The sequence below is a fragment of the Mustelus asterias genome, unplaced genomic scaffold (assembly GCF_964213995.1).
Source record: "Mustelus asterias unplaced genomic scaffold, sMusAst1.hap1.1 HAP1_SCAFFOLD_1764, whole genome shotgun sequence".
In the NCBI taxonomy this organism is placed as follows: Eukaryota; Metazoa; Chordata; class Chondrichthyes; order Carcharhiniformes; family Triakidae; genus Mustelus; species Mustelus asterias.
Window position 1 is genome coordinate 54,266 of NW_027591709.1, and position 22,503 is coordinate 76,768.

At 47.8% G+C, this 22,503-nt stretch overlaps 1 protein-coding gene across 1 annotated transcript; it reads right to left on the reverse strand.

Moving 5' to 3' along the window:
• Positions 1 to 12,592: 12,592 nt before the first annotated feature.
• Positions 12,593 to 22,063, reverse strand: LOC144488678 (fucolectin-like). The gene is made up of 5 exons (XM_078206769.1): positions 21,975 to 22,063; positions 19,632 to 19,699; positions 17,925 to 18,204; positions 15,868 to 16,050; positions 12,593 to 13,161 (listed from the first exon to the last, which is right to left on the reverse strand). The coding sequence occupies exons 1-4, from the start codon at positions 22,016 to 22,018 to the stop codon at positions 15,885 to 15,887; spliced, it is 558 nt and encodes a 185-aa protein (XP_078062895.1). The 5' UTR covers positions 22,019 to 22,063; the 3' UTR covers positions 12,593 to 13,161; positions 15,868 to 15,884.
• Positions 22,064 to 22,503: the final 440 nt, after the last annotated feature.

A 22,503-nucleotide genomic window follows, 5' to 3' on the forward strand; every position in this document is an offset into this window, starting at 1 on the left:
GCGTTGGACTGGGGTAAACACAGTAAGAAGTTTAACAACACCAGGTTAAAGTCCAACAGGTCTATTTGGTAGCAAAAGCCACACAAGCTTTTGGAGCTCCAAGTTTGGAGCTCCGAAAGCTTGTGTGGCTTTTGCTACCAAATAGACCTGTTGGACTTTAACCTGGTGTTGTTAAACTTCTTACTATGTTAATGCACCCAGCAATCCACCAAAATTTTATGCAGCATGTCATCTGTAACTGCGTGATTCCTGCGTGATACCTTTCCGAAATGTAAATATTGTAATAATGCACACTGCGGCAGAGAGCCCATTCAGCAATGGCCTCTCTGCCGCAGAGCGCATTATTACAATATTTACATTTCCGTACATATCTTGAAACTCATCATTTGCGAAATCGCCCCCATTGTCCGTCAGAAATTTAGATGGCGCACCCAATCCTGTTCCAATCCAGTGGGTCATAATTTTATCTATAATAGTCTTTTTATCTTTGCTGTAAATCACCGTGGATATGCTAAACACGGTGGCCATGTCCACAAAGTGTAATATAGAACATAGAAAAACTACAGCACAAACAGGCCCTTCGGCCCACAAGTTGTGCCGAACATATCCCTACCTTCTAGACCTACCTATAACCCTCCATCCTATTACACTCCATGTACTCATCCAGGAGTCTCTTAAAAGACCCTATTGAGTTCGCCTCCACCACCACTGACGGCAGCCGATTCCACTCGCCCACCACCCTCTGTGTGAAAAACTTACCCCTAACATCTCCCCTGTACCTACCCCCCAGCACCTTAAACCTGTGTCCTCTCATACCAGACATTTCCACCCTGGGAAAAAGCCTCTGAGAGTCCACCCGATCTATGCCTCTCAACATCTTATACACCTCTATTCGGTCTCCTCTCATCCTTCGTCTCTCCAAGGAGAAAAGACCGAGCTCCCTCAGCCTATCCTCATAAGGCATCCCACTCAATCCAGGCAACATCCTTGTAAATCTCCTCTGCACCCTTTCAATCTTTTCCACATCCTTCCTATAGTGAGGCGACCAGAACTGAGCACAGTACTCCAAGTGGGGTCTGACGAGGGTCTTATATAGCTGCATCATTATCTAATAGATAGACGTCTTTGTCCTTGTCCCATATCTTTAGATCCATCGCCATTACATCATTGAAATCTCGTGCTGGAGGTAGACTCACGGCTGGAGGTGGGGGTGTCCTTCTATATTTTATGCAAATTTCACACTGGGCTGATATTTGTTCTATGAGATTATATTCTTTGTCCAGCACACCTCCATCCTGCAGCAGTGCTCTCAGTCTCTGTGGTACGGGATGAGCAAACTGCTTACGGAGTTTCAGAATAATCTTTTTGTCCATCGTGCTGTTGTCTGTTAGTGACACTAATGCCTCATGAATCCTTTGCTCTGATAATTTCAGTTCACTTAAAGGAAGACAATAATGGCCGGATCTTGTAAAATGTAGGTCCACAGTTTTCCCAAATACCACAGCTTTATCCTGTTTCAAATCAATGGTCATCTGAACTTTCTTCATCACAGACCTGCTTAACAACAAAGGTATATCACTGGAAACTACATCTGTACTTATAAATAAACTGATTCCCGCAATCCTAAAGGGAAGTATCACCCTTTTGGAGGATGTTAGAGTGTTGTCATCTCCAAATCTAAAGCAGATGGAACTATCATGTTCTTTTCCTTTCTTTCGGTCTTTTTGATCAAGAGACCCTAAATAACAATCTAGCCAATCTGAGCCGCAGACAGTGGATGTGCATCCACTATCTAAAACAGCACAGTTGAAAGAGTCTGTCATCAGGACATTCATTATGGAACTCAACTTTTCTGTCAACGAAACAATTCCGTCCTGCTCCTTATCCTCGTCACTGTCGGCCGTCCTGCTCCTTATCCTCGTCACTGTTGGTTTCTACCTGTTCTGTGTCACATGTGGTTTCAAAGACACCATTTCTTCGTTTCGGGCAGTTTACCATGTAATGGTTTGGGGAAATCGCATTGGAAACAGCGATTCACGATCCCTCCAGCATTCCTTCGACTTAAACATCTTTTATCATAATCCCATGTGCGTCTTCTTTCCCCATTTTCAAATCGGTTAGAACCGTTTTCAACACTAGGTAATGTGACTGTCTCTGTTTAAAGGCCTTTGTGTATCATTTGGTCTACCTTGTGGCTGAGTCACCATTGACTCCCCCATTCTGGGTGCTACGGCATTCCGGTCTGTACTGAACAAGGTGGCGGGGAAGGATTGTTTCCCAAAAAACGTTTTTAATGATGCTGCCATTTGATCAAAGAGGGGTTCTGTTCCCCTTAATTGTACTCCAGTCATTACTAAAAGAGTATCCATGTGCGACAGACACGCACAGTCCAACAACTTAAAGACCAATACTGCATCTGGAATCTCCAAATTAAATCTCATTAGCCTGTTACAGCCTCTATCAAAATCCATGATATACACTTCCATGGACTGGGAATCTTGTCTCCTAATCCTGTCAAACATCACCCACCCTTCATCATTCTCCAAGAACTCATCTTTCTGGTGAAACTTATCTGAGTATTGTGTCAGGAGCTGTCGCCCTTCTTATCTTGCTCCTAATTGGAAGCAACAAAGCTAATGCCATACCTTCTTTTCTCGATATTGTGGGGTGTCAAGGTCCACATTTCCATCTCTGCCTTCCATTGCCGATATGGTTCAGCATCTAAAAAGACCGTGGGATAGTCCAATCCCACCGGGTTACTTCTACCTCCTGCATTGGTTGTAACACTTCTTCAAAAACAAACACCGAGTTACGATGGGATTTCCTCTGCTGCCAATGTTTACTCAGAAGGAACTCTTCAAATACAGACAAGAAAAATAGAACAAAACTTACTCCAACTTACAAATCAAAGAAAGGGTTTAATAAAGAAACTTCATTGCTCCAAACTTGGGGCTTCACCCTGGGCCAATCCAAATAACCCACAATTCCCAACAGGTTCTTATTTATAGTGAGTCAGCTGACCATCACCATGGGGCAGAATTTTCTGGCTGTTCACGCCGGCAGGATTTTCTGGCCCTGTTGCAGTGATTGGAGATTTGGCTGAGCGCCAAATTCTCCGTCCTTGTTTGCAGCGAGAGCAGGGCGCAAATGGCCGGTAAGATTGCGCCCATGTAATTACATCATTCTGTAATTGGTTCCATGGTTTACTGGGTCAGCTGACTCTTACATCTTGTTACCATTGGTCACATTACATTCGATACAAAGTTATCACTGGTTACATTCTAACCTCTGAACCTCTTGAATTTCTATTGATTCTCATCTCCATTTTCCACCTGACACCTGTCACAAGCACACCTTTTCTTCCTTGTCTTAATTCCAATCTCCTTTCCATCCGGGGGCAGTGGATTAGCTTGCCTTACCTTTCCCTTGGAAGGGAATGTACCTTGACTGTGTCTGGACCATTTCTGTTGTGAAGGTCACCCATTGTTCAGTGACAGTTTTTCCTGCGAACCTTTCATTCCGGTTTAACCGGCCCAGCTCCATCCTTGCCCCATTGAAGTCGGCTCTCCCCCAGTTAATTATTTTACTCTGGATTGTCTGTTATCATTCTAAACCTTACAATACAATGATCACTGTTTCCTAAATGTCCCCCGCTAACACTTGACCGACCTGGCCCATTTCATCTCCAAGAATCAGGTCCAACAGTGCACCCTTTCCTGCTGGGCTGGACACACACTGCTGGAGAAAATTTTCCTGAACACAAGCTAAGAACTTTAGTCCTTCTCTGACCCCCACATTCCTACTGTCCCAGCCTACGCTTGGGTAATTAAGGTCTCCTATTATAGCTACTCTATAATGTTTGCATCTCTCTGGAATTTCCCTGCAGCTTTGTTCCTCTCCATCCTTCTCACTAGTTGGTGGTTTATAGACTACACCGAGCAATGTCATTGAACCCTTTTAGTTCCTTAGCTCCAGACAAACTGATTCTGTCCCGGGTCCTCTGGGACATCCTCGTTCTCCAACACTGCAATGCGCTCCTTAGCCAACAATACCTCCCTCCACATTTCCTTCTTCTCCTATCTTTTCTGAACACCTTGTTCCCAGAAATGACCCTGGTAATTATAGGCCGGTTAGTATTACTTCGGTGGTCAGTAAGTTGATGGAAAAGGTCCTTAGGGATAGAATTTACGACCATTTAGAAAGATGCGGATTAATCCGGGATAGTCAGCACGGATTTGTGAAGGGCAAGTCGTACCTCACAGATTTGATAGAATTTTTTGAGGAGGTAACTAAGTGTGTTGATGAAGGTAGGGCAGTTGATGTCATATACATGGATTTAAGTAAGGCGTTTGATAAAGTCCCCCATGGTCGGCTTATGAAGAAAGTGAGGATGTGTGGGATAAAGAAAAAAGATGGAAAATTATAGGCCAATTAGCCTAACCTCAGTTGTTGGCAAAATTCTAGAATCCATCGTTAAGGATGAGATTTCTAAATTCTTGGAAGTGCAGGGTCGGATTAAGACAAGTCAGCATGGATTTAGTAAGGGGAGGTCGTGCCTGACAAACCTGTTAGAGTTCTTTGAAGAGATAACAAATAGGTTAGACCAAGGAGAGCCAATGGATGTTATCTATCTTGACTTCCAAAAGGCCTTTGACAAAGTGCCTCACGGGAGACTGCTGAGTAAAATAAGGGCCCAAGGTATTCGAGGCAAGGTACTAACATGGATTGACGATTGGCTGTCAGACAGAAGGCAGAGAGTTGGGATAAAAGGTTCTTTCTCAGAATGGCAACCGGTGACAAGTGGTGTCCCGCAGGGTTCAGTGTTGGGGCCACAGCTGTTCTCTTTATATATTAACGATCTAGATGACGGGACTGGGAGCATTCTGGCCAAGTTTGCCGATGATACAAAGATAGGTGGAGGGGCAGGTAGTATTGAGGAGGTGGGGAGGCTGCAGAAAGATTTAGACAGTTTAGGAGAGTGGTCCAAGAAGTGGCTGATGAAATTCAACGTGGGCAAGTGCGAGGTCGTACACTTTGGAAAAAAGAATAGAGGCATGGACTATTTTCTAAACGGTGACAAAATTCATAATGCTAAAGTGCAAAGGGACTTGGGAGTCCTAGTCCAGGATTCTCTAAAGGTAAACTTGCAGGTTGAGTCCGTAATTAAGAAAGCAAATGTAATGTTGTCATTTATCTCAAGAGGCTTGGAATACAAAAGCAGGGATGTACTTCTGAGGCTTTATAAAGCACTGGTTAGGCCCCATTTGGAGTACTGTGAGCAATTTTGGGCCCCACACCTCAGGAAGGACATACTGGCACTGGAGCGGGTCCAGCGGAGATTCACACGGATGATCCCAGGAATGGTAGGCCTGACATACGATGAACGTCTGAGGATCGTGGGATTATATTCATTGGAGTTTAGGAGGTTGAGGGGAGATCTGATAGAAACTTACAAGATAATGAACGGCTTAGATAGGATGGACGTAGGGAAGTTGTTTCCATTAACAGGGGAGACTAGGACGCGGGGGCACAGCCTTAGAATAAAAGGGAGTCACTTTAGAACAGAGATGAGGAGAAATTTCTTCAGCCAGAGAGTGGTGGGTCTGTGGAATTCATTGCCACAGAGGGCTGTGGAGGCCGAGACGTTGAGCGTCTTCAAGACAGAAATTGATAAATTCTTGATTTCTCGAGGAATTAAGGGCTATGGGGAGAGAGCGGGTAAATGGAGTTGAAATCAACCATGATTGAATGGTGGAGTGGACTCGATGGGCCGAATGGCCTTACTTCCGCTCCTATGTCTTATGGTCTTATGGTCTTATAGAGGGAAAGTTGGCCGATTGGATAGGTAACTGGCTATCTAACAGAAGTCAGAGGGTGGTGGTGGATGGAAAATTTTCAGACGGGAAACCGGTTACCAGCGGAGTGCCACAGGGATCAGTGATTGGTCCTCTGCTATTTGTAATTTTTAGAAATGACTTGGAGGAGGGAGCTGAAGGGTGGATCAGTAAATTTGCTGATGAAACCAAAATTGGAGGAGTGGATGAGGTGGAGGGCTGTTGTAGGCTGCAAAGAGACATAGATAGGATGCAGACCTGGGCTGAAAAATGGCAAATGGAGTTTAACCCTGATAAATGTGAGGTGATTCAGAGTGCAAAGGAGATTTACCAGGATGCTGCCTGGTTTGGACGGTAGGTCTTATGAGGAAAGGTTGAGGGAACTTGGGCTTTTCTCTTTGGAGCGGAGGAGGTTGAGAGGAGACTTGATAGAGGTTTATAAGATGATGAGGGGGATAGATAGAGTGAACGTTCAAAGGCTATTTCCTCGGGAAATGGAGCAGTAACGAGGGGGCATAACTATAGGGTTCATGGTGGGAGATATAGGAAGGATGTCCGAGGTAGGTTTTTTATTCAGAGTGGTTGGGTGTGGAATGGACAGCCTGCAGGGATAGTGGAGTCAGAAACTTCAGGAACATTTAAGAAGCTATTGGATAGGCACATGGAGCACTTCGGGATGATAGGGAGGAAATAGCTTGATCTGGGTTTCAGACAAAGCTCGGCACAACATCGTGGACCGAAGGGCCTGTTCTGTGCTGTACTGTTCTATGTTCTATGTAAAAGAGTAACAAGGGAGAGAGTAGGGCCTCTTAAGGATCAACAAGGTCATCTATGTGCGGATCCACAAGAGATGGGTCAGATCCTAAATGAATATTTCTCATCAGTGTTTACTGTTGAGAAAAGCATGGATGTTAGGGAACTTGAGGAAATAAATGATGTCTTGAGGAGTGTACATATAAGAACATAAGAAATAGGAGCAGGAGTAGGCCATCTCGCCCCTCGAGCCTGCCCCGCCATTCAATAAGATCATGGCTGATCTGACGTGGATCAGTACCACTTACCCGCCTGATCCCCATAACCCTTAATTCCCTTACCGATCAGGAATCCATCCATCCGCGCTTTAAACATATTCAGCGAGGTAGCCTCCACCACCTCAGTGGGCAGAGAAGAAGGTGCGGGAAGTCTTAAAGCGCATCAAGGTAGATAAATCCCTGGGACCTGATGAAGTATATCCCAGGACATTGTGGGTGGCTAGGGAGGAAATTGCGGGTCCCCTAGCCGAGATATTTGAATCATCGATAGTCACGGGTGAGGTGCCTGAAGATTGGAGAGTGGCAAATGTTGTGCCTTTGTTTAAAAAGGGCTGCAGGGAAAAGCCTGGGAACTACAGGCCAGTGAGCCTCACATCTGTGGTGGGGAAGTTGTTGGAAGGTATTTTGAGAGACAGGATCTACAGGCATTTAGAGACGCAAGGACTGATTAGGGACAGTCAGCATGGCTTTGTGAGTGGAAAATCATGTCTCTCAAATTTGATTGAGTTTTTTGAAGGGGTAACCAAGAAGGTAGATGAGGGCAGTGCAGTTGATGTTGTCTACATGGACTTTAGCAAGGCCTTTGACAAGGTACTGCATGGTAGGTTGTTGCATAAAGTTAAATCTCACGGGATCCAGGGTGAGGTATCTAAATGGATACAAAATTGGCTTCTTGACAGAAGCCAAAGGATGGTTGTAGAGAGTTGTTTTTCAAACTGGAGGCCTGTGACCAGCGGTGTGCCTCAGGGATCAGTGCTGGGTCCACTGTTATTTGTCATTTATATTAATGATTTGGATGAGAATATAGGGGGCATGGTTAGTAGGTTTGTAGATGATGCCCCTGCCCCCCCATTCCCTAAAACCCCAGTGTCAGTGAAGTCCCTCATCCCACCCAACCAGAAGAATGGATCATCCCTGGACCTGGAAGCTGCAGCCCCACCAGCACTTAGTAAAGTCCCTCACCCCACAGCCAGAGCAAGTGAACACAGTGGGTGCAGAGAGCGGCCTGGCCAGCTACCCATTACGAGCCCACCCCACCCCACAGGGCCAGCGCACAGAACCGGAGCATCTGCAGGAAGCTCCAGACTGAGAGCAGCAAACCTCCAGGTCCTGCCCCCAACCTCCCCAGCGCTCCAGGGGCTGCATCTCCATCAAAACCACCTCCTCAGTCCTGTTCAGCGTTGCCTTGCCAACTCCCGACGTTTATATACCGAGTGTAAACCGTACCAAAGTGACCTGATGTCAGAGAGGTGGGAGATACTAATGAGGCCAGAGATTGCTGTTTCAGACCCGCGAATCAGATGCTAAGGTGGTGTAAACATGTGCAAATGACGGTAACGCTGATTTTTGGCGGGGTTCCATCGTCGCCAAAACACGTGAGTTGGAAGATGCAAATAGGGCGGGAACGCTCACGCGAATCGGTCGATGCGGAATCTCCCAGCCCGCTGCACTAGAAAATTACCGCAACAGGATGGGAGACTCGCCCCCATTGAGTGGGATTGAGGGTGACTGGCGTAAAGGGATCTGGGTGTACAGGTACACAGGTCACTGAAAGTGGCAATGCAGGTGGAGAAGGTAGTCAAGAAGGCATACGGCATGCTTGCCTTCATCGGCCGGGGCATTGAGTTTAAAAATTGGCCAGTCATGTTGCAGCTTTATAGAACCTTAGTGAGGTCGCACGTGGAATATAGTGTTCAATTCTGGTCGCCACACTACCAGAAGGATGTGGAGGCTTTGGAGAGGGTACAGAAAAGATTTAAGAACATAAGAACTAGGAGCAGGAGTAAGCCATCTGGCCCCTCGAGCCTGCTCCGCCATTCAATAAGATCATGGCTGATCTTTTTGTGGACTCAGCTCCACTTACCCGCTCGCTCACCATAACCCTTAATTCCTTTACTGTTCAAAAATGTATCTATCCTTGCCTTAAAAACATTCAATGAGGTAGCCTCAACTGCTTCACTGGGCAGGGAATTCCACAGATTCACAACCCTTTGTGTGAAGAAGTTCCTCCTCAACTCAGTCCTAAATCGGCTTCCCCTTATTTTGAGGCTATGCCCCCTAGTTCTAGTTTCACCCGCCAGTGGAAACAACTTCCCTGCTTCTATCTTATCTATTCCCTTCATAATCTTATATGTTTCTATCAGACCTCACTCATTCTTCTGAATTCCAATGAGTATAACCCCAGTCTATTCAGTCTCTCCTCATAAGCCAACACTCTCAACTCCGGAATCAACCTCGTGAATCTCCTCTGCACCCCCTCCAGTGCCAGTATATCCTTTCTCAAGTAAGGAGACCAAAACTGTACACAGTACTCCAGGTGTGGCCTCACCAGCACCTTATACAGCTGTAACATAATCTCACTGTTTTTAAACTCCATCCCTCGAGCAATGAAGGACAAAATTCCATTTGCCTTCTTAATTATCTGCTGCACCTGCAAACCAACTCCTTGAGATTCCTGCACAAGGACACCCAGGTCCCTCTGCACAGCAGCATCCTGCAATTTTTTACCATTTAAATAATAGTCCATTTTGCTGTTATTCCTACCAAAATGGATGACTTCACATTTACCAACATTGTATTCCATCTGCCAGACCCTCGCCCACTCACTTAGACTATCTATATCCCTTTGCAGACTTTCAGCATCCTCTGCACACTTCGCTCTGCCACTCACCTTAGTGTCATCTGCGAATTTTAACACACTACACTTGGTTCCCAACTCCAAATCATCTGTGTAAATCGGAAACAATTGTGGTCCCAACACTGATCCCTGAGGCACACCACTAGTCACTGATCGCCAACCATTTACCCCCACTCTTTGCTTTCTGTTAGTTAACCAATCCTCTATCCATGCTAATACATTACCCGTAACACCATGCACCTTTATCTTATGTCGCAGTCTTTGGTGCAGCACCTTGTCAAATGCCTTCTGGAAATCCAGATACACCACATCCACAGGTTCCCCATTGTCCACTGCACATGTAATAAAGAACAAAGAACAAAGAAAAGTACAGCACAGGAACAGGCCCTTCGGCCCTCCAAGCCTGCACCGACCATGCTGCCTGACTTAACTAAAACCCCTTACCCTTCCAGGGACCATATTCCTCTATTCCCATTCTATTCATGTATTTGTCAAGACGCCCCTTAAAAGTCACTACCATATCCGTTTCCACTACCTCCCCCGGCAACGAGTTCCAGGCACCCACTGTGTAAAAAATCTGCCTCGTACATCTCTTTTAAACCTTGCCTCTCGCACCTTAAACCTGTGCCCCCTAGTAATTGACTCTTCCACCCTGTGAAAAAACTTCTGTCTATCCACTCTGTCCATGCCTCTCATAATCTTGTAGACTTCTATCAGGTCACCCCTCAATCTTCGTCGCTCCAGTGAGGACAAACCAAGTTTCTCCAACCTCTCCTCATAGCTAATGCCCTCCATACCAGGCAACATCCTGGTAAATCTTTTCTGTACCCTCTCCAAAGCCTCCACATCCTTCTGGTAGTGTGGTGACCAGAATTGAACACTATATTCCAAGTGTGTCCTAACTAAGGTTCTATAAAGCTGCAACATGACTTGCCAATTTTTAAACTCAATACCCCGGCCGATGAAGGCAAGCATGCCGTATGTCTCCTTGACTACCTTCTCCACCTGCATTGCCACTTTCAGTGACCTGTGTACCTGTACACCCAGATCCCTTTTCCGAACAATACTCTTTAGGATTCTCAACGAATTCCACCAAATTAGTCAAACATGACCCGCCCTTCATGAACCCATGCTGCTTCTTACCAATGGGACAATTTATATCCAGATGTCTCGCTATTTCTTCCTTGATGATAGATTCAAGCATTTTCCCTACTACAGAAGTTAAGCTAACCGGCCTATAGTTACCCGCCTTTTGTCTACCTCCTTTTTTAAACAGTGGCGTCACATTTGCTGTTTTCCAATCTGCGGGAACCACCTCAGAGTCCAGCGAATTTTGGTAAATTACCACGAGTGCATTTGCTATTTCCCCCGCCATCTCTTTTAGTACCCTGGGATGCATTCCATCAGGACCAGGAGGCTTGTCTACCTTTAGCCCCCATTAACTTGCCCAACACTACCTCTTTCGTGATAATGATAGTTTCTAGGTTCTCACCTGCCATCGCCTTCCTGTCATCAATGTTTGGCATGTTATTTGTGTCTTCCACTGTGAAGACCGACAAAATACCTGTTCAATGCCTCAGCCATTTTCTCATTTCCAGTTATTACATCCCCCTTCTCATCCTCTAAAGGACCAATGTTTACTTTTGCCACTCTTTTTTGTTTTATATATTTGTGGAAACTTTTGCTCTCTGTTTTTATATTCTGAGCTAGTTTACTCTCATAATCCATTTTACCTTACCTTTCTTTATTGCTTTTTTCATGGCTTTCTACTGACCTTTAAAGATTTCCCAATCCTCTAGGTTCCCACTAATCTTTGCCACTTTGTATGCATTTTCTTTCAATTTGATACCCTCCTTTATTTCCTTAGATATCCGTGGCCGATTATCTCTTTTTCTACAGTCCTTCCTTATCACTGGTATATACTTTTGCTGAGCACAGTGAAAGATCGCTTTGAAAGTCCTCCACTGTTCCTCAATTGTCACACCGTAAAATCTTTGCTCCCAGTCTACCTGAGCCAACTCCTCCCTCATCCCATTGTAGTCTCCTTTGTTTAAGCACAAGACACTGGGATTGGATTTTACCTTCTCACGCTCCATCTGTATTTTAAATTCAACCATACTGTGATCGCTTCTTCCAAGAGGATCCCTAACTGTAAGATCATTAATTATTCTGGTCTCATTACACAGGACCAGATCTAGGATAGCTTGCTCCCTCGTCGGTTCCATTACATTCTGTTCAAGGAAGCTATCGCGGATACATTCTATGAACTCCTCCTCAAGGCTGCCTGACCGACCTGGTTTGACCAATTGATATGTAGATTAGAATCCCCCATGATAATTGCTGTACCATTTTTACACGCGTCAGTTATTACTTTGTTTATTTCTGGCCCCACCATGATGTCATTATTTGGTGGCCTATAGACTGCGCCTATCAGTGACTTTTTCTCACTGTTTCGAATTTCCACCCAAATGGATTCAACCTTTTTCTCCATAGAACCTATACCATCTCTCACTACCACCCTGATATCATCCTTAAATATCAGAGCTGCACCACCTCCCTTACCTTCCATCCAATTTACCAGGATGTTGCCTGGTATGGAGGGGATTAGCTATGAGGAGAGGTTGGAGAAACTTGGTTTGTTCTCACTGGAACAACAGGTTGAGGGGCGACCTGATAGAAGTCTACAAGATTATGAGAGGCATGGACAGAGTGGATAGTCAGAAGCTTTTTCCCAGGGTGGAAGAGTCAATTACTAGGGGGCACAGATTTAAGGTGCGAGGGACAAGGTTTAAAGGAGGTGTACGAGGCAGATTCTTTACACAGAGAGTAGTGGGTGCCTGGAACTCGTTGCCGGGGGAGGTACTGGAAGCGGATACGGTAGTGACTTTTAAGGGGCATCTTGATAAACATATGAATAGGATGGGAATAGAAAGGTATGGTCCCCAGAAGGATAGGGGGTTTTAGTTAAGTTGGACAGCATGGTCGGTGCAGGCTTGGAGGGCCGAAGGACCTGTTCCTGTGCTGTAATTTTCTTCGAGTTGGTGAGATTCCTGTGGGTGATTGGTAAACAGGACAGACACAGTAACAATGATCTGCAATCAGCAATTTTATTCATGATTTTTCCTCAAGGAACAGAAAGGTTTATAGGTTGTACACACATCCTGATAGAACTGGAACTGCAGCAGACCCAGAGTCAATACTCAATCGGTATTCACACACTCACTGATGGGGAGAAACTGCACGGACTCCAGGATGAATCCTGGTTTCTCCAGAGCTGTAAGTTTACCATTCAAGTTGGATTCCCGTTGCCAGCCAGTGGGACAGAGGTGGGATTGATCCACCTTTCTGTGTTCCTGTGTTGGGAACACAGTGTTTTACAGAATCATTCTCTGCCGTTTGTCCCCTGGTCTCTGAGCCCCGTCCTTCAGCCTGTGATTGACTGGGAATGTTGCTTGATTGGAAAGAAATTCCCTCTGTTCCCGGGTGTGTTGCAGGAAGTTTGGAGGCAGACTCATTGTGTGAAATGATTACTAGAAGCAGCATTGCAGAGAGCGTGGTCTCTCCAGGGAGAGCAGCTGATAATGATCTGGACTGGTCGCATAAGCTCAAAGCACAAAGTGGATCGTCCCAAACAAGCGGCGAGTTCAGATTGGATTCCCTGGTAAAACAAAACAACAGGAAAAGTATCCAGTTAATCTGAAAATGCTTCAAATGCGCAAAGAATTGATTGGGATGATTTCTGGAATTTGTCAGCAATGATGTCACCAACCAAAGCCAATCACTGGTGCTGTGAGAGGACTGTCCTTCTGATTGGTTACACCAGGGCCGCCTTTTCAATTCATTCATGGGCTCTGGGCTTGGTATTCATTGCCCATCATCTCTAATTGTCCTTTACCTGAGGGCAGCTAAAAGTCAACCACATTGCTGTGGCTCTGGAGTCAGACTGGGTAAGGACAGCAGATTTCCTTCCCTAAAGGACATTAGTGAACCAGATGGGTTTTTACCACAATGGTTTCATGATCATCAGTAGAATTTTATTTTCACCATCTGCCGTGGTGGGATTCGAACCTGGTTCCCAGCGCAGAAAGCTGCAGCACAAAGCGGCGTGGGGGGGACTTGAGCATGAAAGCTCGCACAGGTACAGCAGGTAATCAGGAAGGGTAATGGAATGCTGGCCCCTATTTCAAGGGGGTTGGAGTGTAAGAATGGGGAAGTCTTGCTGCAGCTGTACAAGGTGCTGGTGAGACCAAATCTGGAGCACTGGGAGCAGCTTTGGTTCCCCTATTGAAGGAAAGGTATTATTTGATTGGAGGCAGTTCAGAGAAGGTTCACTAGGATGACCCCTGGTGTGGAAGGATTGTCTTATGAGGAAAGGTTAAACAGGTTGGGACTCATTGGAATTTAGAATAATGAGAGATGATCTCATTGAAACATAGAGGATTCTGAAGGGGTTTGACAGGGTAAATGCTGAGAGGATGTTTCCCCTCATGGGAGAGTCTAGGGCCAGAGGCCCAGTCTCAGAATAAAAGGGCACCAATTTAAGACTGAGATGAGGAGGAGTTTCCTCTGAGGGTGGAGAGTCTTTGGAACTCCTTGCCACAGGGAGCTCAGGTGCCGGAGTGTGGCAACTAGGGGGATTTCATAGTAACTTCATTGCAGTGTTAAAGTAAGCCTTACTTGTGACACTAATAAATAAACTTTTTAACTGAGGGGGCAGAGTCCTTGTGTATAGTTAAGGCTGAGATAGATTTTTGATCAGAAAGGGAATCGAGGGTTATGGGGAAAGGGCAGGAAAGCAGACATGAGGAACGGTGGATCAGACATGATTCTACTGAATGGCGGCGCAGGCTCCAGGGGCCAAATGACCTGCTATTTTTTAATGGTCTTATTACCCTGAATCTTTGGACCACAAGTCCAGTGACTATACCATGACTGAATTGCAGAGGGGATGGAGGGGGTGGAGGACGGAACGGAGGGTGGAAGGATTGTCTAATTTTAAGTTGAAGCTCTTCCTCTTGCTGTGTAGTTTTGACAGATTCCGCTGTTTGGGGCTGATTAAATCCACAAATATAAAGGAACAAACTGATTGGATTTCATTCAATGGGGAAGTGGTTAGTGAGGGAACAGTTAACAGGAAAAGCTGAGACTGTGGGCCCAATTGTACCATTGCATAGCACCCGTTTTCAGGCGTGAAAACGTGGTGAAGTCGGGCGTGAGGGGATTAGCCCAATCCACACAGATGCCCACTTTACCAAGGCCCACAAATGGCCGCGATCCAAAACGGGCACAACGGCGATTTAAATGCATTTGCATATATTTAAATTGAATTAATGAGCTGCCCGCCCAACTTTACCAGCATTTCCCCCTTTACCACCGTGTTCCCGCGTCCAGATTCAGCGCAAAACAGACCTGCTCGGCAAAGGCCTGTTTCGGGCGCTCCATCTGCTGAAGGGGTAAGTTCAGATCTTCCAATGGCTCTCTGACTCAGATCGGGGGGGGGAAGCGGGCCAGATCATTCTCTGCGGGGGGGGGGGGTTGGGGGGGGAGGGGTGGTGAGGGAGGCCAGATGGATCTCTGGTGGGTGGAAAGGGGTGGGGGGGGGACCGTTGCCACTCTGCAGGTGATCAGTGGGGGAGAAAAAGGGGGGCAGAGGGTCGCGATCGGTCTGGGTAGCGGGGGGGCGGGGGGGGTGGATGGATAAGAGGGACAGTTATGTTGTGGGGGTGAGGCCATATCTGTGGGGGCCATCGCTCCCGCTTTTCACTCCCGCTTTATCCGCTTTTTGTGGCCCAGGAGAGATGTGACAGGGGAGTGTTTTTCACATTGTATTCTCACTGCACATGTGCAGTTCAGAGCTCCGATTGAAGCTGCAGCGTTTCGGGCGCGATAAGCCCCGCCCACATCGTGATTCAGACCCGCAATTCATTTTCAGGCTATGTGCGTATCGGGGAGCCTGGGAACAGACTTCCAATTCGGATCTGAATTGTGCCCAGATTCAGCACTTTGAATCAAAATGGTAAAATCGGGCCCTGTGTGTGAGCAGCTGTGGCCCATTTGAGGAAAGCTTTGTCCACGTTACATCCACTGTAACTGATACCCGACCTGTGTGCGTCTGCTTACATCAGCCGGATAAAATTCATCTGGAAAAGGGGGCAGGAGCTGGGATTTATATCTCCAGAAATTCAGTGCTCAGTCCCAGCAGCCTGCGTATCCCCTTGAATCCAGATTGGTGAGATGGCAACCTCCTTACACCATGGAGAAGGCCAACAGCCCCAGGGAGATCCGAGGGGAGACAGCTATCTCTGAACTGGAGCTACTGAGCTCAAATAGAGAAGTAAAGAATGAAGGAGGAATCGGTCCATACCCACAGCAACAGCACAATCAGTGAGGATCATGGAATCCGTACACTTCCACCTCACATAGAGTCAGAGGTGAACGAAGATGACTTGGGAGGGCGATGTTGACATAGCGACCATGCACCCCTCGTGGAGAGCTACAGAAAAACTCCTCAGTAGCTCCATTGGCAATAGATCTGATGGTGGCACAGCTGAAGGAGACAATGTGGGAATACTGATTAGAGTTGTCCCCAATACAAATCTGTACAGCACTCTGCAATCTTCTACAATGGTCACAGCAGACTCAGGACACAGCTAACTGCATGCCGCAGAATCAATACAACCTGCAGTGAGAGGGAGAGAGTGCAGGGTAGTGGGGGGAGGCTGTGGGGGATAGAGTTGGTGGGGGTATACGCGATTGTGGGTAAAGATAGTGGTGGGTATGGGTGGCGGTTACAAAGTGTATCGATAACAGAGCTGACAGATTATAAAGTTCATAGATTGCAGAGCGTATGGATGGTGTGGGATATATTTACAGAGCGTATGGATGGTGTGGGATATATTTACAGAGCGTATGGATGGTGTGGGATATATTTACAGAGCGTATGGATGGTGTGGGATATATTTACAGAGCGTATGGATGGTGTGGGATATATTTACAGAGTGTATGGATGGTGTGGGATATATTTACAGAGCGTATGGATGGTGTGGGATATATTTACAGAGCGTATGGATGGTGCGGGATATATTTACAGAGCGTATGGATGGTGTGGGATATATTTACAGAGCGTATGGATGGTGTGGGATATATTTACAGAGCGTATGGATGGTGTGGGATATATTTACAGAGCGTATGGATGGTGTGGGATATATTTACAGAGCGTATGGATGGAGTGGGATATATTTACAGAGTGTATGGATGGTGTGGGATATATTTACAGAGCGTATGGATGGTGTGGGATATATTTACAGAGCGTATGGATGGTGTGGGATATATTTACAGAGCGTATGGATGGTGTGGGATATATTTACAGAGTTTATGGATGGTGTGGGATATATTTACAGAGTTTATGGATGGTGTGGGATATATTTACAGAGCGTATGGATGGTGTGGGATATATTTACAGAGTTTATGGATGGTGTGGGATATATTTACAGAGTGTATGGATGGTGTGGGATATATTTACAGAGTTTATGGATGGTGTGGGATATATTTACAGAGCGTATGGATGGTGTGGGATATATTTACAGAGTGTATGGATGGTGTGGGATATATTTACAGAGTGTATGGATGGTGTGGGATATATTTACAGAGCGTATGGATGGTGTGGGATATATTTACAGAGCGTATGGATGGTGTGGGATATATTTACAGAGTTTATGGATGGTGTGGGATATATTTGCAGAGTGTATGGATGGTGTGGGATATATTTACAGAGCGTATGGATGGTGTGGGATATATTTACAGAGCGTATGGATGGTGTGGGATATATTTACAGAGCGTATGGATGGTGTGGGATATATTTACAGAGCGTATGGATGGTGTGGGATATATTTACAGAGCGTATGGATGGTGTGGGATATATTTACAGAGCGTATGGATGGTGTGGGATATATTTACAGAGTTTATGGATGGTGTGGGATATATTTACAGAGTGTATGGATGGTGTGGGATCTATTTACAGAGCGTATGGATGGTGTGGGATATATTTACAGAGCGTATGGATGGTGTGGGATATATTTACAGAGCGTATGGATGGTGTGGGATATATTTACAGAGCGTATGGATGGTGTGGGATATATTTACAGAGTGTATGGATGGTGTGGGATATATTTACAGAGTGTATGGATGGTGTGGGATATATTTACAGAGTTTATGGATGGTGTGGGATATATTTACAGAGTGTATGGATGGTGTGGGATATATTTACAGAGTGTATGGATGGTGTGGGATATATTTACAGAGTGTATGGATGGTGTGGGATATATTTACAGAGTGTATGGATGGTGTGGGATATATTTACAGAGTGTATGGATGGTGTGGGATATATTTACAGAGCGTATGGATGGTGTGGGATATATTTACAGAGTGTTGCTGTTTCCGTTATTTTCCAGCGAATCTCCAATACGAATTTGTGCCCCATTTAGTCGTTGTCCTTGTTTGTTCCGATTGGTGATCCTTACAACAAAAATCCGATTATGTGTTTGCAGATCTACCCGCCACCAGGCCTTCCTCTGCCAACAGGTACTGCTGCAGGAGGAATGCCTGAAGTTACTGTCGTGATTCCCATCAATGGCATTATTGGCATTTGCGTAACGCCTGTAGGTGGTCGACTGGGTGGCACGTACCCCAGCCGCAAGATTCTCTGCAAATACACAGATCAATATGCAGTTACCCCTTTAACTCCAGTCTGCTTCACTCCTATCTGCACTGGCTGTGCTTCCAGCCTCCCTCTCCCTCTCCCACCCTCCCTCTCCCTCTCCCACCCTCCCTCACCCTCTCCCACCCTCCCTCACCCTCACCCTCTCCCACCCTCCCTCTCCCTCACCCTCTCCCACCCTCCCTCACCCTCACCCTCTCCCACCCTCCCTCTCCCTCACCCTCTCCCACCCTCCCTCTCCCTCACCCTCTCCCACCCTCCCTCTCCCTCACCCTCTCCCACCCTCCCTCTCCCTCACCCTCTCCCACCCTCCCTCTCCCTCACCCTCTCCCACCCTCCCTCTCCCTCACCCTCCCTCTCCCTCACCCTCCCTCTCCCTCACCCTCTCCCACCCTCCCTCTCCCTCACCCTCTCCCCACCCTCCCTCTCCCTCACCCTCCCTCTCCCTCACCCTCTCCCACCCTCCCTCTCCCTCACCCTCTCCCACCCTCCCTCTCCCTCACCCTCTCCCACCCTCCCTCTCCCTCACCCTCCCTCTCCCTCCTTCTCCCTCACCCTCTCCCACCCTCCCTCTCCCTCACCCTCCCTCTCCCTCACCCTCTCCCACCCTCCCTCTCCCTCACCCTCTCCCACCCTCCCTCTCCCTCACCCTCTCCCACCCTCCCTCTCCCTCACCCCCTCACCCTCTCCCACCCTCCCTCACCCTCACCCTCTCCCACCCTCCCTCACCCTCACCCTCTCCCACCCTCCCTCTCCCTCACCCTCCCTCTCCCTCACCCTCTCCCACCCTCCCTCTCCCACCCTCCCTCTCCCTCACCCTCTCCCACCCTCCCTCTCCCTCACCCCCTCACCCTCTCCCACCCTCCCTCACCCTCACCCTCTCCTACTCTCCCTCTCCCACACTCCTCTCCCTCACCCTCTCCTACTCTCCCTCTCCCTCACCCTCCCGTTCCCTCACCCTCCCGCTCCTTCACCCTCTCCCACCCTCCCTCTCCCACCCTCCCGCTCCCTCACCCTCTCCTTCACCCTCTCTCTCCTTCACCCTCTCCCACCCTCCCTCTCCTTCACCCTCTCCCACCCTCCCTCTCCTTCACCCTCTCCCACCCTCCCTCTCCTTCACCCTCTCCCACCCTCCCTCTCCTTCAACCTCTCCCACCCTCCCTCTCCTTCACCCTCTCCCACCCTCCCTCTCCCTCTATCCTCTCCCACCCTCACTCCCTCTCCCACCCTCACTCCCTCTCCCACCCTCTCACCCCACCTCACAGTTCCTGGTCACTGTCCCATTCTGTCCTGTCCCAGTCTGCACGGATATACAATCACACTGGGAATCTCACCTGTCTGAAGCTGAGCCAGAGCCCGCATCCTTTCCCAGGTCTGGAATCAGCTGTAACGGAGGGAAATGAATTTCTTACCTTGCGAATTTCCAATGTGAAATACCCCACCGAGTATCGCCAACAGCAGCAAGTAGCAGAACTTCATCCTGCACAATTCACACACACATTATTCAGCGTTAACAGCAAATTGAAACCGAGACCAAGGCACCAGAGCTTTCCATCCCGTCACCTGCTGCAACTTTCCACATAAAGGAACTAAGTGAGGACCAGCCATGTGACTGGCCTGGCACAGCACCCCCTGGGCATCACCCCCTCCTGCATCACCCTGCCCCCCAGTACCCCCTGGGCATCACCCCCTCCCCCAGCACCCCCTGGGCATCAACAACCATGATCTTATTGAGTGGCGGAGCAGGCTCGAGGGGCCAGATGGCCCACTCCTGCTCCTAGTTCTTATTTTCTTATGTTCTTATCACCCTCTCCGCCAGCACCCCCTGGGCATCACTGCCTGGGCATCACCCCTGCCCCAGCACCCCCCCCCACCCCCCCAGGCATATCTGACATGGGCTGGGTTGCAGACTTTGGGAGTGATGTTGTTGTGGGTTGATGCTTTGATAAAATCCAGTCAGGAGCGAACTGGGAACCTGGAATAGAGTGCAGAAGGAGTAACGCTTTCTCCAGCACTGGATCCAGGGAAACCGTGATGTGGAGATGCCGGCGTTGGACTGGGGTAAACACAGTAAGAAGTTTAACAACACCAGGTTAAAGTCCAACAGGTTTATTTGGTAGCAAAAGCCACACAAGCTTTCGGAGCTCTTAGCCCCTTCTTCAGGTGAGTGGGAATTCTGTTCACAAACAGAGCTTATAAAGCTTATAAACAGACCTTTGTCTTTATAAGCTCTGTTTGTGAACAGAATTCCCACTCACCTGAAGAAGGGGCTAAGAGCTCCGAAAGCTTGTGTGGCTTTTGCTACCAAATAAACCTGTTGGACTTTAACCTGGTGTTGTTAAACTTCTTCCAGGGGAACCAGCAGTGAGGAGCCTGGGCACTGGATCCAGGGGAACCAGCAGCGAGGAGCCTGGGAACTGGATCCAGGGGAACCAGCAGCGAGGAGCCTGGGCACTGGATCCAGGGGAACCAGAGGGAATTACTCAGTGGCAGTGTCGTAGAGAAGGAAATCTAAATGACATCAAATTAAAATGTCAGCCCTAGAAATATAGCCAAGTTTAATATACAACCACCATTGCAACATTGGATATGGAAATGTAGATGTTGGCTAACCAAGGCTGAGGAAAGGCCAGTGGGATTGTGTCAGATTAAACAGAATCAAATTGCTTGAAATTAGCCTGAGGGGGTCACAGAATCACAGGCACAAACTGTCCGAGTGCCTGTTGACGGGAACTTTGGAAGAAAATGGGAAAGGAGTTCCCTGAGTCGGGGGCAGGATTTCCAGCCGCATTCCGTAAAGACTGAAGGTAAACGGACCTTTGCATAGCTCTATCCCACCCGTTAGAATTCCCACGCGGGGCGTGACAGTACTGATTACCTCTGTGCCAAGGGTAGTTTTATTCTGGGCAAGAAAGCAGCAAGTGCATTGGCCAGTTTTCTCCAGTTAAAACCAGTGGGATTCTCCAGTCCCGCCGCGATAGCAAACAGAGAATCCCGCTGCCAGCAACCAACACATCAGCTCCCAAGGGCGGGGGACACATGGTTGGGAGGCTGGAGAATCTCAGCCAGAGAGTTTTATTCATAGGGCCTGATTTTACCATTTTGATTCTAAGTGCTGAATCTGGGCACAATTCAGATCCGACTTGGAAATCTGTTCTCAGGCGCCCCCATACGCACTTAGCCTGAAAAAGAATCATGGGTCTGAATCATGCTGTGGGCGGGGCTTAGTGCGCCCGAAACGCTGCAGCTCCGATTGGAGCTCTGAACTGCGCGTGCGCAGAAAGAAAAAGATTTGAAAAACGCGCCCCATCACATCACTCCCGGGCCGCAAAAAGCGGATAAAGCAGCCCAGGAACAAAAAGCGGGAGCAATGGCCCCCACAGATATCGCCCCACCCTCACAACATAACTGTCCCCCTTATCCACCCACCCCCCGCTACCCAGACCGATCGCAACCCTCTGTCCTCCTTCCCCCCCCCACGCACCGATCGCCCGCAGAGTGGCAGGGGACCCACCTGCCCCTGTCCCCCCCACCAGAGATCCAAATGGCCTCCCTCCTCCTCCCCTCTCCCCCCCCCCCAAACAGAGAATGATCTGACGATGTTGGAATAGTGTAGGTTAGATGGGCTTTAGATCGGTTTCACTGGTCGGCACAACATCGAGGGCCGAAGGGCCTGTACTGCGCTGTAATGTTCTATGTTCTATGACCCGCTTCCCACCCCCGATCTGAGTCAGAGAGCTGCTGGAAGTTCTTACCTCCTTAGAAGCTGGAGCACCTGAAACAGACCTTTGCCGAGCATGGCTGTTTTGCGCTGAATCTGGATGGGCGAACGTGATGGTAAAGGGGGAAATGCTGGTAAAATTGGGCAGGCAGTTCATTAATTCAATTTAAATGCATGCCCCCATTTCGGGCACGGTTCAGATCGCGGCCATTTTCGGACCTTAGTAAAGTGGGCATTTGCGCGGGCGCGGATCGCATTAATTGGCTCATGCCCGACTTTACCAAGTTTTCGCACCCGTACGCAATGGTAAAACCGGGCCCATAAAGTCATAGAGGTTTACAGCATGGAAACAGGCCCTTCAGCCCAACTTGTCCATTCCGCCCTTTTTTTTAAACCCCTAAACTAGTCCCAATTGTCCGCATTTGGCCCATATCCCTCGATACCCATATAATTATCTAATTGCTTTTTAAAAGACAAAATTGTACCCGCCTCTACTACTACCTCTGGCAGCTTGTTCCAGACACTCACCACCCTCTGTGTGAAAAAATTGCCCCTCTGGACCC

What these genes read in the sequence shown, in the direction of transcription:
- LOC144488678 (XM_078206769.1), bottom strand. Translation starts at nt 22,018, where the DNA reads ATGCTCGGCAAAGGTCTGTTTCAGGTGCTCCAGCTTCTAAGGAG. An exon ending in TCACATTGGAAATTCGCAAG is followed by an intron (nt 18,205 to 19,631) that starts GTAAGAAATTCA and finishes GTGTATTTGCAG; the next exon opens with AGAATCTTGCGGCTGGGGTA. An exon ending in AACGGAAACAGCAACACTCT is followed by an intron (nt 16,051 to 17,924) that starts GTAAATATATCC and finishes TGTCTCCTTCAG; the next exon opens with CTGTGCCACCATCAGATCTA.